Here is a 20,006-nt window from a genome sequence, read left to right as displayed (position 1 = left end):
AAGGAATTTAGCTTCCACTACTCCTCTTAGTCAGCATTTGACCTAAACAGGTCCCTCTGGAAATATATCGAATTTCCATTTGCTAAAAGTAACTGCTGAACTATTTCACCTTAATGAAAAAAAAAAAGCCTGAACCACTTCAATGATAAAGAAGCTACTTTATAACTGAAAAAAGTCTGGAAATTCTTTGTCAACTAAACAGAAAGAAGATGAGACTAAGTGGTCTGGGAAGGTATGCACCTAATATAGAGATGAAGAGCCCTATCAGAAAGGACAGTTTTCAAACATGAAGAAGGAGAATAACAACAATTACTCGCAGAGAAATCATGCAGATCAGCAATAGAGAATTCTCAAGACAGAGGATTCCTATACTGTAGCAAGTAACCAGAACATCGATTACAGCAAAAAAGTTTTTAAGAATTAAGTTTATTGCATAGAATACACCTACATATTCCTCACCAAACTAAAGTTAGGCTAGGAGGACAGTTGGAACTAAACAATCTTTAGGGACCCTTCCAACCCAAACCACTCTATGAATAAGCAACAATGCCATCATCACATGAAACCAAACCATAATTGCTGGTTGATATGTGACTTTGAAGGGTCAATTTAATGTGCTGCCAGGAAACCACACAGCTACCCAGTTTGCTCAATATATATAGGTACCACTCTTGGTACTCTGCAGAGCACTCAAGCTTTGTAAAGCCAGAACAGACTCCAAGTTTCATCAGCAAAACTCAATCAAGTTTTTGTATCAATGAAATTGTAAAATAAACACACTTGATAACCAGACAGGCAATTGAAAATGGCCAGATGGAAAACAATCCTGTACATAACTGAACTAAACAAAATATTCCAGAGTTTGGTGGAGGGATGCTTCTGGGCTGTTTGTGCATTAGCCTCATGAAAAGGAGGGTATTCTTCCTTCAAATTCTATTTTAGCAGTAATCTTGATTGTAAGATCTTTAATTCAATTGATGAGAGGAAACATTTTAAACATAAGAACATTAATCAAAGCCCAGAATCTGACCATCTGTCCACCAAAGAGCTAAGTGACAAGCAGTTAGCTTAAAGATTCTTTTAGCAATTAATATATAGAACAAAGGGGGGGGGAAGAATGACATTTACACTCATTTAGTTGGCAAGTTCTTTGTACACAAGCAAGAAGGTCGCACCAAAGTTGATAAATTTAAATTCCCAAGTCATTAGAATCTTTTAACTGCAAAAGTTGATAGGCTATCACCAGAAACAATTGTTTGAGACTGAAAATTCTAGTACAGCAATTTTATACAAACTTAAGTATTAGCATATATGTTGCTGGCTACAGAATAAAACCAGAGCTGCTTCTATTTTAAAAGAAAAAATAAAAGATTAGGCTTCACTAAAGTTTTTAACCTCTACTGGAATCACAGAAATTATTATTTTTGTTTGCACTGCTTCAGGCCAACAGTTTCGCTCACACTTGACCACTTATCTTTGAAGTCCTTCAGCTGGGGGACGCAAGGCTGCTCAAGTGGCCTAAAGCCAGCCCCTATCAAGGACCTCTGCTGCAAATAAAGCAGTTCAAAACAGATGGTTCCAAAACTCAAAATTCTGAAAAATAAAGAGCAGCAAAGAGCAGTTAACACGCCACAATTCATTAAGAATTTCCTGGTAAATGAGGAAAAGCACGGCTGACCCACAGAAATGCTTAGGAATGATGTGCTCAGAGCAGCAGGATCCAGGAGCAGCCTGCTGCTCACTCCCTGCACAGAGTGCCAAGCGCTGCACACTGTGAGGTGCTGAGGTTTCAGCCGTGAGAGTGGAAGAGTTAGAGAAAAAAAGAAAGGAGTCACTGTTGGAAGAGTCCCTGTGGTAAACAAAGCAAATCAGGATGCGACTGCTGCTGCTGCAAAGCACAGTTTGCAGCCGGAATAAACTTCTGAAGGGACCGTGAAGGTGGCCCTCCCACTGGGCTACCCAACTGCACCACAGAGCCAGCTATCTTTGTCACAAGCCACAAGGGGACACAACCCACAAAGGCAGGAGCCCATGTCACACCAACTTAATAGCAAAAAGTAAATGCAGAAGTTCAAAAAGTGAGGCTTGTGTTTCTGACAGCAAAGTTAATAAAGCAGGCTTTGAATTTCCCCTTTTTTTCCCCGATGGTATGTTATACCTCCTGATCAGAAACAAGATTTCTCATTCCTAGTCTTGACTTTTCTTCTTTGAAGTTTTAAGGCAGTTGTTTTTCCATTATAAAGTTTTCAATAATAATTCAGATTTTTGATGGTGCTGTATTTACTATATTCTCTTGTCTGCAGCACAATCACAGGAGAACACCAGCAAAATTATTAACAAAGAATAACATGTCCTCTGCTATTTATCCAGTAACAGTGAAAATAAGTGTGACTCCGAACACACCTGGTATTCAAAAATGGATACCTGTTTCTTGCAAACCTAAGCTCTGAAGCAACTTTTAGTATCTTGAGGTTTAAGTGAGACTGACTTTTTATTACAATGAAATCCACCTCCTGTAACTTATTTCACCAGCTAAGGAATTTCATAGATGCAAATAAATATAGAATTCTCTCTCCCCAAGTATACAGGCTTGGTTAGGGCAGAATTAAAATGCAAAACCTGCTGTAGCAACCTCCTCTGGCCCAAGCTCTTGGGCACACAGCCTATCCTACCTGGCACCCTTATTTTCTTCCTATTACTTATGCACCCCTTCACCTGTGACACTGAGGGCTGCTCAGCTCCCAGGGGTGCTCCTTCCCCCTTGCTAGCAGAAGGTAACAGCAGTAACATACTGCAGGGATGCATAGACATGAGAAGAATTTTCACATTTGTTATTGTTCGAATAACAAACCAAAGGATCAGAACTCAGACTCCATCTATACCTTGCTAAACTGGGTTTATATTGGCTGCAATTCTCATACTGCTGCAAGACATCACAACTGTTTAGCAGGTCCCTTCAAACTGAGAGGCAGGTTTGGGCTGTGGTATAGACCAGAATGATTTTTCTCTGTGCTAAAATGATAAGGCAGCAGCAATGGCATTACATGCTCAGCACCTTTCTCAGAGTTCATACCTCCTGGAGAAACTCAGTTTACAACTCAGCTGCAAGTGGAATCTAGGACTGACTCATGTAGAAGCTTGTGTGTTGTTACCTGCACAATCAATAGAGGCAAAAGCATACAAGGATGCTTAGGCCTCCTCTGTAAACTTTCCTCAGTCCAATTGAAGGATGTACCCATTGAATTATGTAAGCAAGTATAAGCGAGAGCATAGGTAACTAAATAAAACACAAGTAAATCTCTCAAAAATTACATGTGCACGTATGCACACAGATGTATGATTGTCTAGTAAGTTGTGCTAAACAAAGCTCCCAGTTAGGGGAGGTCTAGCTCTGGGAAATAGATTTCAGAGCTCACAGCAGCAAGGGCCTATGCAACACTCCCAGCCACCAACAGCCACCCTGTATCATTGTTAGATAATGATGCTGCAACAAAAAGGTGCAAAGGCTGAGGGCAAAGACTATTTCTGGCAAGGGCTATCTCTGTCACACAAACCAGGGCCAGTTTGACTCTAAACTGGGCTGAAATCTGGCAGAGGTGTTTAGCTGTTTGAATGGTTTATATCCAGAAGTTCACAGGATGCTTGTTAGGAGCATCATATAAATTTAATTCAGGAAAAAGCTGCATGCAGACATGGCCTTTGCTTTTGAAGCACCATTCCACAAGTAGGGTGAGTATCACTGCCATGGAACAACATTACAGAGTAGGTACTGAGTAAACAGTAGGTAGAAACCTCCTGGAATTCTTTCCAAAAGCAACACTACAACTAAAATGAGCACCTTCTTTCACACTCAGTAGTACACTTGCAAGAGGAAATGTTAAAAGGTTCTGACCACAACAACTGATTCTCTCCATATCCTTTTACAGTGCACCCATGAGATGTTCCATGTGGAACAGAAAGTATCCCTGCTCTCTATTCATACTTGCACACTCACCATCAGTATGTAAAAAACAGTGTGATGGACATACAGGTAGTATGAAAAAGGAGATTTGTTAGACATCATCTTGTCTCACTTAGGCCAACAAACAAAAAAAATTTTTAAAAAAGCTAAGCAAACATTACCTCACATACGTGAAAATAACCACTTAAAAAGATGACCAGTTTCAACTGAAAATTATCTTCTACACTGAAATCTCACTAGAGCAAAGCAAAAGTGAATCACAGACAACACTGTAATCGTTAAACAAAATATTAATTTAAACACCTTTTCTCCAAAGAAATCTCTTTATTCTGAATGCAACACAGGTGTGAACATCATGACTATAAAACATGTCATGGAGCAGATGTTGCAGAAGTTTCTTCACTGGACACATGCAAGAAGAGTAAACAGCTACCAGAATTTAACTAGAAGATTTCTGGGATTCCTCAGAGTCCTGCTTATCAGTGATTCTAAGAAAAACTGACTTCTTTAGGCCCTTTTAAAATCTTTCGCCTAAGAATCAACAGATACTACACAAGTCGACTGCTTACTTAAAAAAAAAAAAGATACCTCATTTTGGTTCTGGAATCACCATTAACAGACAGAGAGTAGTTCTCAATAAATCAACCTTCTCGATACTTCATAGAATCACAGAATCATAGAATCAACCAGGTTGGAAGAGACCTCAAAGATCTCCAAGTCCAACCCTACCGTTGTTACTAGACCATGGCACTAGGTGCCATAAGTCAACCAGCTTGTGTCCTGGCTTTATTCTGCTGAACAGCTGAACTACTGAACACAGCATTACTCTTCTTCTACTGTCATGGTCTGTGTTTCTGCTGACAACATTAAGTGCTTCAGTAATTATCTTTGAATATTTGTAAAAACAATAGTTTATACACATTCATCTTAAGTGACTAAGCACTTCTCAAAACTCTAGCATTTGACACATACAGTCCTACCACTGAGGTGCTGAATAATGCCATTCTGGTATGATTTCTTATTCAACTCGCTTGGGTTTTTTGATTTGCTTTTTTAACCACTGGCTTAAGCTAATGCAATTTCTGTTGACACTGCACTTATTTTCTTGTTCTCATATATCTACAATGGAACCTAAGATGTTACTTCTACACAAGGCACTAAATAGGACTGTTATTTAGTAAAGTAATTTAATAAACAAGTAGATGCAAAAACCTTAGTACACTAGCACTATTTTACTAACAGAATCTCGTTTTGTAATTCACAGCAATGCCTCCTAAAGACATACCAATGCTTAGGCTCCAAAAGGAAGAGAATTTCAGTAAGTGTCAAGGATAATATACATTGACTCAATGCACCAAATTTCTTAGAAAACGAGCAGAACTTACAGAAAATGATGAGCCATCCTTTGAAACAGCAACCGGGTAAATTCCATCTCCTAGCCGGATGGAGAGCTCCCAGCTACTCCTCTTTGATTTAGCAATAGGAATTCTAAAAAAGAAACAAACAGAAGAAGAATTTTTAACAGAGATTTCATGCTTCTCCCATTTTATCCAGAAGCACGTGCCTCATAAGATGGTCATGAAGGATACAAAATACCCTTAATCTATAGATGCAGTTGGAGAGCATACTTGAAAAAAATATATACTAAATACATATTTCTGTCAAACAGCATATAAGGAGAAAATACACTCACTTTCTTTCTAGATTTGCCTTGACACACTGGGTATGCTGATAAAGTTATAGGAGGGCCTTGAACACAGACAGCACTTGCTGCAGAATTAGCTCAAACAGGATGAAAAGCAGATGTGAAAGTGGGTTGGCAGGAAAATAGCAACAGTGATAGCTGGAGCAGTCTTTTTCAGGGCAAAATATAACCACTTTTTCTTTCATTTCATTCTCAGTAAACCTTAATTAAAAGACAATTACAGACAAGATTCAGCAGACGAGGAATACAAGTCATTTTATAATTAATATACATTTTAAAGTATCTCATCCACAGAGCCCTTCAAGCATACTGAAAACATAATAATACTTCATCACAGTCCACATGAATGCAGCATTCTGTGGCTGCACCAGCTATCAAGTAACACAAGAAACCTGAGTCTTTTCAACTTTAGCTTAAAGAAGCACACACCTGACAGCAAAGGAATGAGACCTGAGCCTCCCATCTTGGAAATTCAGATTGAAACAAGTAATTTTCAGCTATTTTTAAAAAATGTATATTCATTTTCAGTTTCCTCATCCTGACTTCTCAAGTCTCTTCCACTTTCCTGTAACAACTGGTGTCCAAAGGTATGCTACAACTTTTCTGGTAAGTGGTCACCACAAATTACCATCAGCAAGCACCATGTAGCCTAAAGAGAAGATAGGAAGGTGGAGTTTTAAATTCATTAAGACAAAGCCACATTATTCTGGTATAACTTTTCTTCCACACTGACTCTTAGACAAGTTTAGACTTTCTATAATAAATCCATGGGGATAATAAGTTCATCACCTTTAGGTCTCTTCTAAGGATCATTTCTGCTATAATGTTCATCTATTGTACATTACAGAGCTTACTACACCATATTACTGCAGCCTTCAGTCTCAAACATTTTGGAAGCACATCTTTCTGTTATGCCACATGCATCCTTGAGGATTCAGCTGCCCAGCAAACCACAGCTCCCCAAAGAGAGTGCTCAAGTTCCCTGTGGAATCAACAGGGAGAAGCACCTGTGAGGCCTCCAGAGGCCACAGGAGGAGAAATTATCTGCTGAAGCCAAGGATAACACACTGACTTGTTGAGGATTTCAACAAATACTTTGAGAAGGCTGGGGTTTTAGACACCTGAAACCTAAGCAAGTACAAGTTCAAGTAACTAATTAAGCAAAGAGTTTTTAAATATTGCGCATTGTAATATGTCTGAAAAGGGGAAATAGAAACACTAAATATGTCAGACACAAATAGATGTATACTTATCCTTAGTTACTACTCCTGAATCCAAGCCAAGTAAGGCCTACACCAGATTTCAACAAACACTTCAGCTCACCTCTATCACTACCCAAAAAGTTCACAAAACCAGATATTGAAAACAACCTGTTCCATACTAATGATGCCAAGTATGACCTTTCATATTTAATATACTGGCAATTGTCAAAATAACGTATCTGAGCACTTATCTAAGGTTTATTGGGTACAATGTCTTTTCTCAGCATCTCACACTGAAATTCCTGTATGTCACCAAAACATTTAGACTGGCTGGTAGGAAACATGACAGACACAGGAGTTCCTGAAGAAGAGGAAGAGGAATTTCCTGCACAGGTAGCAGGCAGCAAGCTGAGAGATGTTTTCATTGCCCTTCCTGGTATCAGAGCACCAGTATGGAGGAATGCAGCAGAGTTTTGGCAGCACCTGGTTAAATTCTCCACAGCACTCCACTGCAACAACCAACAGGATTTAGTGGTTTATACAAGAAACATGAAGTTGCTGTAAGAGGTACGACCTCATCTCAGACCCCAGCTTAGCAGATCCACTTCACCGGTGGCAGGAGATTCCTTATAGTCTTGCTGGCATGGCCCTGCTACACATTGCATTTGGCTGGAAGTGACCTCATGAATCTGGCTGCTGGCCATCAAAGGAAAGACAGTCTTGTTCTCCAGCAGGGATTATTTTTGTTCGGTCCTGTCTTGCTGAGCTTTGTCAAGTGTATCTCCAAACAGGATGCATGCCTCTTGAAAGGCATGGCTGTGATCACTGCCTTGCCTGGGTTTCAAACAGCCACATAATTCCTCTCTCTGCAACACCAGTGGTCAGGAGGGCAAGGTCCAGAGCTGCATCTAACATGCAGTAAGCAGCAAGCTGTACTTCCCTCCTGGAATTGCTAAATCCATTTGCACAGGGATATTTTTCAGCTTTGCTAATCAAGTGCCTGTGGCTTTGTAACTGTAACTCACACTGACTGAGACAGATACTTACATTAGCTCATGACAATCCCACTTTTTCTTCATTAAATCAAACTCCTTTCAAAGAAATTATCTTGTAGTAGACTCCATTTTGATGGGATTTGGAGGAGAGGTTCATACAAGTAAGGATCAAAGTCTAAGCTTCTTGGATCTGAAAAGGAAGTTGCCATGAACTACCTTATAAATGCAGAAGTTTCTATCAGGGCTTCCTGGCTGGGTTTTTTGTTGGTGTGTGGTGGGGTTTTTTTCCTAATGTCTGACAAGTCCTAGTGCACAGGAAATTCTCTTTCATTTTGGCCACTGAGAACTCTTCTAAGTCATCCAAAGGGAAAACATATGAACTCTGAATATATTTCACACTACACAGAAAAGTTCCCGAACTTATGCCTATTTTCAAAATAGTAGAACTTTTAAAATTCTAGACATTTGGCTGAAATCTGACATATCCTATTTACAGAAAAAACAACAAACCCAAACACAAAACAAAACACTGAAAATAATAATCATGTAATTTTTGCCATCATAAAAGATACAACCCTAGATTCAGAATCCACATAGTATACCTTTCTTTCATGGGGTTCAACACACCCTCCCTTTTTTCTCCCAGTTTTGGCAAATGACATACCATCCCAAAAATTACTTTATTTACATATAAAGATCACCAGCTGCAGGAAGAAACACAAGTTTTGCAGCAAGATGAGTGCCAGGTGAAGGAGAAGCAGGGCCATGGAGAACTGTGTGCAGCTGTCCCTTGCCAGGACCATTACACACACAGAGACAGAGAAAGCAAAAGCAGCACTGAGGCCACAACACTGGGAGGTGGATGGAGAAGGGTATTAAAAACTTCTTCTGTACAAAAATGCGCAGTTCTGAACCTCTCTACTCCAAATTGCCTTCTAAAGGGAAGGATCAAAAGCAACAGGAGCACAGATGAAGAGTATGGTGATGGCCTAGCCCTACGTCATGAAGTCTTTACCCCAAAGCACTGAAGCTGCAAAAACGTGTACATGATGCACAAAGACAAATAGCACTGTTTGTCTGCTTGGTATTTATTTTCAACCCCTATTGCTGTTTGTTCAACTAGAGATGATGTCATGGTCCCATAATTTTTTCATACATTGCACAGTGTATGATGTTCCTTTTACCCCCAACTGCCATGTGTGAGAGAGGGAGATACTTTCTAATAATCATAGCTCCTGCTTTCTTTGCAAGTTTTCAGTGAGAAAAGTAGACAACTGCTAAAACCTTTACATCAGCACACTTATTGTGCTCATGGACAACAGACACTAGTTAAATTATTATCTATTCTGGTCAAAAACAAGTAATAAAAGAAAACAGACATTCACAAAAGCAAATCAAGTAATAACTCTGCCCTGGCCATTTTGATTTTCACCAACCAATCGGACAGAAAGAACTGAATAAAAACTACAATTTTCTGCAGTTTGTGGCAAATAAACTCCTCTCTCCTGATGACTGATGATGATGTAATGAGCTATGATAAATGTCACCAGTTCCTAAAGGGTCAGAAAATTGCATATAGATTTTTTTTTTTACTTCCTATTCAAAATGTGTTCTAATTTTGAGGGGAAAAAAGCTTACAAAATCTCTTTACATTTTTGCTGCATAATACTTTACGTAAACAGAGAAATCCCAAACTATCATAACCAATCCTCCTGTTATGAAAGATTATAAGTGTTTGAAAACCACATTATATGACACTCCATAAAGCTGTTTTTCAATTGTGCAATTACCTATTCAGCAGTTAAATAAAAGTGAAATATTGACTTAAAACAATGTTAATGGTCAAAGAATCATTAAGAAATCCTTCATCATAACTTTCACAGCAGGTGGCCTGTAAAATGATCAAGAATAATGTGCTGGATTCTGTAGCCACCAAGGTCAGTTTCTGCATACAAATCTTGCAGGGGGAGAAAAAAAGACCTTCAGAAAGTGGGCCATTCATCTGAACCAAGTTCAGAGATTTTCCAGCACTGTGAAAAGATATGTTATGCAAGCACATAGATGTATTCAGTGGGGGTAGACTGAACCAGCTACATGGAGACTACAAAGGAGCCCTCCCATGGCTCATGAATAAGTCGAGGAAATGATCAGAAAAAAATGCAGAGATGTTTAGACAGATGGCCCACTTAAAATGCCTGGGACAGGGCATAAGCAATTTTAATGAAACTTTAGATCTACCATATAAATTGTTTCTTATTTTCTCTGCCCTCCCCCCCCCCTCAACCCCCCCCCCCAAAAAAATAAAAATCAAGAAAGGCAAATAGAAATTTAACAACTCAAACAAGAGCCTATCTTGTGATGTAAAAAAAAGGAAAAAGGGAAGTAAATCTTGCACTTTTGAGCATTATTGGTTTAATAAGTTCATACACAAAGAAACATCCTTCACAGAACCTTCAACTATCAGATGAATATAAAAGCAGGGAATGGATAGATTAAAAGAATTCTAAACAGAAGTGTACTGCCAAACAAAACACAAATCTAAGCTTTAGTATCTGAGTACTTTCAACACTTTCCAACATAAAAGTTCATCGTCACACAGAAGATAAAAGCAGCACTTTCACAGGATTATTTTAAGAATCAAAAATTATGTGAAAGGAACCTAAGAATCTGGGAATATTTTATTCAGCAATTTGAAGTATTTTCTATAACTATTCACACACATTTTCTACATATACTCAGATTGATCCATCTATACATATCATGTGCACTTTTACATAAAAATAGGGTTTCCTTCTCCCTGCTTTATATGTGCATATGTATACATATACCCTTTTCACCGTGAGTATGAAAACATACCATCATTTGCCTAAATTATAGTTCTGCATGTGTCATACAAAATAACCTCTACTAGCCTGTGTGCCAGCTGATCCGACAAAGGCTGAATTACTAAATGGTTATGTCAAAAAGGTTTTACATTACATTTTCTTACCTATCACATTCAGATCAATAACAAACATGCATATTTATGGCCACGTACCCTATCTGAATAGTGACCACAGGAAAAAATTAAATTACATGGAAGGGAAACAATAAAATAAAAAGCATTGCTTTAAAAGGATGCTATGGAGTGCACTGTGCTTTGATTCAATGCAGCATACATCTGGATGCTCCCTTGTCCTTTAACAGAAGCTTTTTCAGCAATTTGCATTTACCTAAGAGCCCACAATCCAGTGCTCAACAAAACCTCCAGTGCCTTCATCAGTGTACTCCAGATCAAGACTAAATTAAGAAACAGTTAAGCCAGATCTTATAAAACTAGGGTGAATTTAGCCACCCAGACTTAAGTGGTGAGGCACTGGAATAGATTACCCAGGGAGGTGGTGGAGTCATCATCCCCGGAAGTGTTTAAGAGGCATCTAGATCTGACACTGGAGGATATGGTTTAGGGGTTAAAGCAGAGTGGCAACCTAATACTTGGACTCAATGATCTTAGAGGTCTCTTCCAACCCTGATGATTCTGTGAAGTGTGTGGTTCAACTGCTTTCATCTTCATTTAACTAAGAAGTAATCCTGCAGACAACCTGAGCTCACCCTGGCTAACCCTCTTCCACTCTGAAGGTCCCTAGGCTTGCAGGGGTTGGGGCCTGCAGACAGACACCCTAGCCCAAATGCTTCGCAGTCATCTTCCTCAGCAGCCAGGCAGTGGGGAAGGAACTAGGAGCTCCTCTGGCAAAGCTATCTCCAGTGTCTAAAGGAGAAATTATCCTCCAAACATGTAGGCAAACAACAATTCTAAGCCTCTTGAAAAGTCATTTATGGCTCTTTTAGCTTCAAATCTATCAGGCAAAGGAAGTTAGATTTCTGTTATTGCCCATCTTGCTATAACACATTAATGTTTGCAGAGTGTACATCCAGAGAATGAAGGATTCAGGCTATGAGTTTCCCTCAGCCTGTGAGATTTGACATCCACCTCCTGTCTCAAGAGTCAGGGCCCAGGTAAGCATTGGAGAACTCACCACCCTACCCTGCTGATGGTAGGAAGGAATGTGAGATCCATGAAGACTCAGAGAATGCAGCTTTGCAGCCTGATGGTGCATCCTCTGGGACAAACAGTTTTGACACTTGGTCCCATGCCAAGAAATTTCTATGCACTCTGCATTTAACAAACCAGATGAAACAAAGTAATCCTGGGAGCTGCAAGTACAGCCTAAGACCTCTCCATTTCAGAGGAGGGTCAGACTGCCCAGTCCTTCAGCAGATGACAGCATACCTTGAAAATCACAAATAAATAAATGTAAAACATATCTGAAACTGATTTCCCATCCTATAATGTGTCAAGGCCTACCTTAGTACTTGGATTCTTTTGCAAAAAGAACACACCAAAGCATTAATGCTGGATAATAGATGTTGCTCCTTGTCTCATCACAAGCATTTGCAAAATGATAAGCAAGGAAGATTCAAACCGTATGTTCACAAGTACAGAGAAAAGACATTTATTTTTCATAAAATTTACAAGGCTGTGCTTCTGACATGTTTTTTCAAACCCTTTTTCCTAAATCAGCAAAACTATTTACCAAAGGAGGAACTACTTGCAAGCAGGTGTTTTTAATCAGATCAGTCAACAATACTGACTTGTGCATGCTGACAATTGTTATGGAGAGAAAAATCTGAAAATCTGTTCGTCATCAAAAAATGTTTGAGCTGTTTCTCCTCCATTAAAGTATCTCATTTCACAACTTTGCCTCTCTCTAACATCCTTTATTTTTATTAAGAGGTAACTGGGCAGTTGGGAAAGCTAATAATCGTAACATACTCCACAAAAGGAAAACAACAAACTCTTTCCTATACGAATTTGCCTGTATTTCCTTGAACAAACTTATTAATACTCCTATTATGCAGATATTTAGAGAGAGTCTTACAATAATTATCTCACTTTCTTTTTATATCCAAAGAGCTTCAGAACAAATCACTGTGATGCAGTAGGGAGGACTAGAGCTCTTCTGTTAGCATCATCCAGTAGCAGTTATATCCTTCGATATAACACGATGGTATTGGGATGGAGCTGCTTGTTGGGCAATCTGCTTCCTGCACCTCCACTCAAACAACAGTTGTGCCCAGTAATAAAGTGCTATTTTTCTCTTTATTAAGTTTATTTTTCACTCTATTAAGTTTAGAATATTACAGGTTTTCTGCCCACATTAAAAATAGGCAGCAAGCAACCTCTAAAATATTATTACGAAAATGGAAGTGAAATGATTCAAAAATCACCTATTGATAAGTTTGATAAGGAAATAACCCAATTATACTTCTACACATAAGATCACTTTCCACAGTCTTATTTTTTGAAACATCCAGGCAAACTTTGTGTTAGGCTTGTTGTACTAATTCCAGCAGTGAAATCTGCCTGACTTGTAACCTACTAATCTTGAACTAAATTGCCACTAATGGCTGTAAACCTGAATCAAAACACATCTGCTTTAATCTGTCAGCCCTTTTGTCAGAATTTATTATTCACCCACTTTTGTAGTAGTTCTGGAGACTATGATATCTCAGACTTAACAAGACAACATACAGTGGCTGTGAGAACATCAGTGGAGTTTTTTCAGGAGTAGTTCTCAAAGCAAATTATTCCAATCGTCTGCACTTAGACTGCTTTGGATCACACTGCAGAACAATCTCAGGACGCGTGAACCAGGTTCCTCTCTGATACAAGAAAGGCAGAAGCCAGAATTGCACCCAGCACACTCCAGTCACAAATGAACATTCAGCTCACAGGACTGGACAAAAACTGATCAAAAGTCAAACACAAACAGTGAGTGTGAGCTCCCCATGATGAACTAAAAATCCATTTGTAATGCTACACTCTCTAATGACAACTAGATTAATTATTGAGGAATCCTTTATTCACATAGAGATTTTTATCTTAATCACAATTTCTGCAATTCCATTCTCTCAAAACTCTAAGTTCAGAATTTAGTGTAGGTATTGAGCCATAGTTGGGTTTTTTTCAATGATGCTTACATTCAAGCTCAAATACCTCTATTTAGCTGCCCCAGTAAGAGAGTTAAGAATTGCTTAACACCTACCAGCACCTCTCAGTTGAAGGCAATGAAAACATTGCACAGTGCAACACATTTGAAAACCCATTTGGCCCATTTGGTGGAGAAAATACATGTATTAGAATCCAATTTAAAACTTCCATTTTGAAAAAATCTTGGCCTCTATCCTGTTACATAATGCCATCTTCTTGAGCACATCCCAATTTCTCCAACAATCAATAATTTACAATGTTAATCCCTAAAAAACACATTAACCTATCTCTTTCAGAGACACACACGTGACCCACAGACTGTCATAGCCAGCATTAAAGGCAGCAACATCTGATGAAATTGCAGCATTTATTTAAAGAATAAAGTTTTTAAGAGCCAATACAGTGAAACCTTTCAGTACCTGTTCCACTTACTAAAGGAAGCACTAGATCAGGAACGAGAGACAGTCAAGGGGAAAGACAAGACATCAGAATAAGGTCACTTGTAAGGAAATTTCCAACAGCACTGAGAATAAGAACATGGGCCTTCAAGGCTCACAGGGAACACAGTGTGCAAACTAATAAAAAAAATTATATTAGCTAACAAAAATAAAAACAAAAACCTGTCTTAGGCCAAACTGAAAAATACCTGTTTAGAGAACATCATGCCCACATATCTTTTTGGGGCTTTTGTTAAGAACTGTGTACTGAATGCTGCCTTTCCTGTGTTTAACAGTTGCATTTAGGTCTCTCACCTAAGCTGTACTACAATCACCTTTTTCATCTGTTAGTCCCTGTGGAACTAACCAGATTACATAGCCAGAAGTATGGAATTTCTGCCACACTTTGCAGTACCCATGATTTGACCTGCCCTCTCTGAAGCCTGTCACATATGCAATATCCAAAAGACCAGTGTTTAAAACAGAATTCTAAACAGAATTCTACTCATTTTTCTCATGCATCTTGGAAAACACAATGCTTGCACCAAATTTCAGTACAGTTACAGACCTTGCAAGAGTTCACCCATCACATAGAGCTTACTATGTCCTGCAAACTTGTTGCAGCAGAACTAAGGGTACATCCAAGAGCTGAACCATCTCATGCAAATGAAATGGATTTTGTAATACAGCTGTATTGACCACATTTGTTCTGTTGTGATTTCTCCTCTATAAGAGTCTTAATCAGGCAATACATAGAGCACACATTCAGAATGGCACACAGTCCCAGAAAAAGATGACCAGATTTTCCCTTACTAGCCATCCTATATGCCACAGTGCAAGAAACAGAAGCCGGTCAAGAACAATGATTCACTGAGAACAATGTATTTTTCTAGACAGTGGCTGGATTTTCAAAAAGATGTTTCTTTACAACATACACAAGAACTAGTGCTGGGTAGCAGCACAAATATCAACACACTATCTACCTAATCACAGATAAATGTGATTACAGCATTTGCCCAGAGGTACTCAAGCCAGCTTCCAACAGGCAGTGTGACAGCTACTTCCTCTCCCCAACATGTAAAATATGAGGCATGTTTCATGCATTGTAAAGCTTTGTTCTCTGTTTCTTCTGCACTAGATTCCTATGGAACAAATTAACGCCACTAATTCTGATCAGTTAGAAACGAAAAAAATAGCAGATGAGAAAACTCCCAGGAGTTCATTAAAAACTATATTAGATAACATAAACCATGCATCTCTTCAATAAGCACTAATTTGTGATGTCTAGACAATTACAGCATATAGCAGAGCTCCAGTGACTCTCATTACCTTCCATGTATCTTCTACTACACTTTCAGCTTACACCCAGCATTCACACCACTGAGCTTTTGCCACCTAGTATTAACCACCTTTTCCCTTTATAACTAATGGACAGAGAAAGGTTCCTCTCACCAGTTAGACTTTAGATTGGTTGAACTACCTTTAGATGACCCTTATCTGGATTTTTTACATTACTCAGGCACTATGAGTCTGGGCCACAGAAACCCAGGCATCTAATTATTTAACAATGATACCTATTCAAAAGGTGATAAATATGTATTGCCCTCTATGTATTTTCAGCCTTTTAATAGGGGACTGCCAATGTTGACGTTATGGTCTCACGATTAAAGAGAAGAAAGCTAATAAGAAAAAATTGTGTGTAGGCTTCCTACTTAGCTAAAGTTATACATACATGACTTGAGTGAAAGAATTGAACAATTATTAAACTAGGATTGAATGTGAAAGGCAAAAAAATTTTAAGAGGTAGTGCTTCATACTCAGTGCCAATGAGAGACTTTTGCCCATTAACTATCAGCTGTCTAAGGCTGAAGCAGACAAGTCAGGCTGTGCAGGTAGGATGGATCCAGGGAGTGGCAGTAACACAACTGCACATGAAGTTTAACTCAGAGTCTTCTACTTAAATTTCCTTCTGCTTATTTTGGAATAATCACAATCAGTACAGGATGGGAACCTAAAAATGCCCATATTGGGTGGCCCTATTAACCACCTAGTCCAATATTCAATGATCACCACTAGATAGTTAAATAAGGTGTAAGAACTACAAGAACATAGTCACACTTCTACAATGTACTTAACTACAAGTTCCTTCTCCAGGCTTACCTTTCGCACAGACAATTAGCACTAATCAAAGTAGTTCAGTAATTCACAAGCAAAGAATAAATTTCCTACATATAAAATATTTTTCACACACAGTATCTATTAATAGCATCATATATGAATATGTGCCATATAGGTACATTTTAATATGCTATAGAAAACATTTTTCTTTAGACATGATTTTTTACACATCCAATTATTATTTAATGAATATGATTACACAAAGATGCACCTGTTCCTCTTTCCTACTGATCAGTACATAAAACTATATTTTTCTGTGAATGTTCCTATTCTATAAACAAGCATGAACAAAACTTGTACACGGTCAAAAGGATGTTCAAAAAGAACATGAACACTACTTTTTCTGACAGAAAAACAGATGCATTTTTAACAGAAATGTTAAAATGTAAACTAAAACTTGCACAAACATGACATACATTACCAAACTGGTTTTGATCCAGTGTCTGCAACTATACTCACTGGTATACATTTTGTAGATGGAAAACTATCAATAACAAGTAAAGAAACAAAAAAAAATACCAAGGGAAGAACCAAAGTATTTTCAAAAACACACCTTCAGGAGCAGAGTATGGCAATACGTTCAGAACCAGTTCTCACAACTTTGCTTTCCCAATCCTTCCTTTGCACTCTCCTGCTCCTGAGGGAATCCATACACAACAGCCATGTTCTGAGACCAGACTGTCCTTGTCCATACCCAACATAATTTCTCCAAAACACAAATGACTGGAGCCCCTTCTCAGCTCCCATGTGAGAGGAACTGGCCTTGTGTGCTGGTTTTGGCTGGGGTAGAGTTAATTTTCTTCACAATTGGTGGTGGGGGTTAAACTACAAAAGTCCTTGTCTCTGAAGCCTTGTGCTCAACCCTGTAGAGTCTGTGAATGTAACAATTCCTCATTGCAATCCTACATCTTTAAACTGTGAAACAGCAAAATGGTATCAGCTCTCAGAAACCCTTTGCTTCTGGGAATACACAACGACTGAAAGGAAACTGAAGAGAAGCAAGTTGTGAAACAGTGCCCACGTAAAGAGACGGAAGCTTAAATGGTCATACGACTACCAGGAGTTTGGAAATCACTGGAATAGAGATTCACTCCATTCACTCAGAATTTTCACTTGAAATAGGTGCTAAGACTTGAGGAAAGAAACCTGTGGCAGAGGCAGACATAAAATGTCTCAGAATAAAGAGTGGGGAAAAAAATCACAGCTAATAGAGGAATAATGGTTGACTTAATATTAGCAAGCATCTTAAAATGATTGTGATTTGCCTGAGGACATGAGTAACAAGAAAAAAGCTTTGCTGCAGGGCAGGGGCAGGAGGCAGCAGGGGTGAACACACATAGAATTTAGAAGAAGAGAACTCTTACTAGTTTGAGGAAACAAACTCAGAAAAACCACTGGTTTATGGCATCTCTCTCATCTAAGGACATGCTTTAAATTTCAGTGTCTGGTAGAAGAACAGGCAGCAGGGCCTGGAGAAAATCATTGCTGTGTGACCAAGGTGTGTCAGATCACTATCCACAGCAGAGAGTGGAGCTTCAGAAACATGTACTAGATCACTGGGGTAAAGACAGAAGCTTAAAGCCTAGGATCCCAGATTTTTTTGAAGTGCTTTTTAAATCTGGCATTCAATATGCAAATAACTTATTTGTATCATCTCACTATTAACTGCAGCAAGACTAATTTTACTAAGCACCACAGTGAGACAGGATAAAGACCTGTCATCATCTCCTTTCTAAGTCAATGGGTAAACATCCCTGGTTTCAAAAGAACCGGTCCTACGCTGTTCTTTCCTGCCCAGTCATTCTCACGCTAGAGGCTTTGAAGATACATAGTAAAGGGAAGCTACAGCCAAAAACTCCAAGAACCACATCTAATTACACGGAAAAGTAAACTAGTAAAGAATGGTCTCTGAACGATATTATAGAATCATAGTAATCATAAAAATGAGCAGTCACAACACAGATCTAGGGAAAATATCTCGGCCTCTGAATGCTTACCATGAAGCAACAGAAATCAGGGTATTTTTCATTTAAGGCACTATCTAGTCCAAGTATCCCATCAAAAATATGACTACGTACCCATGTAGTTTTCCTTTTAAGATTCACAATACCACCAGGTTGCAAAGACAAAAAATATACAGCCCCTAAGGGCACACAAAGAGAGTTGCCTCAAATGCAGGTAGCAGATGACTGATATCAGGCTGTGCAAGGCACACGACTCAACTCCAAGATAGTGAATCACAACACAATTAGCAATGTTGCCTCTCAAATACTTCCCACACACAAATCTACATTGTCACAAAGCAACAAATGGGCCTGTGGTCTTAGATATAAAGAGAGGAAAAATGTTCCTTTCTTTTATTATCTCTTGGTAATGTACATACCAGGAAATATCTTCAAAAGAAAGCAAAGAAAGAGATTGCTAAGACTTCTGAGACAAAGGCAGGGCTTATTTTTCTCATGAAAATGTGTCTTCAATATTTTCACTTAAACACACACACACAGAGTAAAACTATGCAGGAAAGACCTGCCTCTCCCAAAGTTGGAAAAAAAAAAAAAGAAAAAAAAATAAGAGTCTTAGCTCAATCTTGTATGTTTACACTTTTAATCTTACCCTTAAACAAGACTGAATTGAGCATAACTGCACTGAAGGTCCAGCTTCTACACTGGCATATCAAATTTCAAGTCAACAGCTCTTTTATTTAAAATATGTTAGATAAAAAGGTAATATGCTCTCTGTAAGAGTTCCCTGGAGGTTAGAAGAACCAATAAATTAACTGTTACCATATGTTTGGCTCCTTCTGGCAAAATTCACTGACAAAATACTGCCAAACCTCTTTTGGTGGGTAATAATATTTGGTAGCTTATAGCACAACTTGGGAAAACAGAAAACTGGACAGAAAGCTTGGAAATTCATAGAAGAAACTGCATTTTTATCTTTGTACAGTTAGCTATATGCTGTTGAAAGAAAAACTCTAACAAAGCTTGATGGGTCTGATCTATAATAAACAGCTGTCTTCTCGAGAAGAGCTGTATCAAATGCAAACTCAAACATTCCAGCTAGTACAGTAATGCAAATATTCTGCATTTGCTTTTTTTAAACAATGATAGATATGTATGATCTATTTTGCAAATGAAAAGGTTTGTAAAATTAGTATTCTGAAGCATTAAAATGCTAATATTATTAGTGCTCTCATTACAGTGGGTTTATGTCATTATAAATGAGTGAAGTCTGGGCTTATTTGCAATGCCATGTTCTTAGGTTTTACTTATGCTCAAATTAAATACTTCCTTCCCTCCCCCACATATCATTTATACCTACATAATTGAGACTTGGACATAACATAAGCCTTTAACACTACACCTTTAATTATTGTTAAAGCCTGGGTATTTTAAGGACATCTCTTACAGACTTTGTTTTAATTCCAACTAAACAGGTGGGGGCAATCCTAGCAGGTCATATTCCTTTTCCAAGACAAGCAGGACATGCTTTGACAT

The 20,006-nt window shown here is 38.5% G+C and overlaps 1 protein-coding gene across 1 annotated transcript in view; it reads right to left on the bottom strand.

Moving 5' to 3' along the window:
- Window positions 1–20,006, bottom strand: part of LOC103808722 (propionyl-CoA carboxylase alpha chain, mitochondrial-like) — a gene marked incomplete at its 5' end in the record, with an annotated part of 151,417 nt that overhangs the window by 101,567 nt on the left and 29,844 nt on the right. The window contains one exon of the mRNA XM_009081524.1: window positions 5,347–5,449. Coding sequence (XP_009079772.1) covers window positions 5,347–5,449 — 103 coding nt within the window. The remainder of the gene's footprint in view (window positions 1–5,346; window positions 5,450–20,006) is intronic.

The sequence above is a fragment of the Acanthisitta chloris genome, unplaced genomic scaffold (genome assembly GCF_000695815.1).
Source record: "Acanthisitta chloris isolate BGI_N310 unplaced genomic scaffold, ASM69581v1 scaffold6959, whole genome shotgun sequence".
In the NCBI taxonomy this organism is placed as follows: domain Eukaryota; kingdom Metazoa; phylum Chordata; class Aves; order Passeriformes; family Acanthisittidae; genus Acanthisitta; species Acanthisitta chloris.
This window is presented reverse-complemented; position numbering and strand designations above follow the sequence as displayed.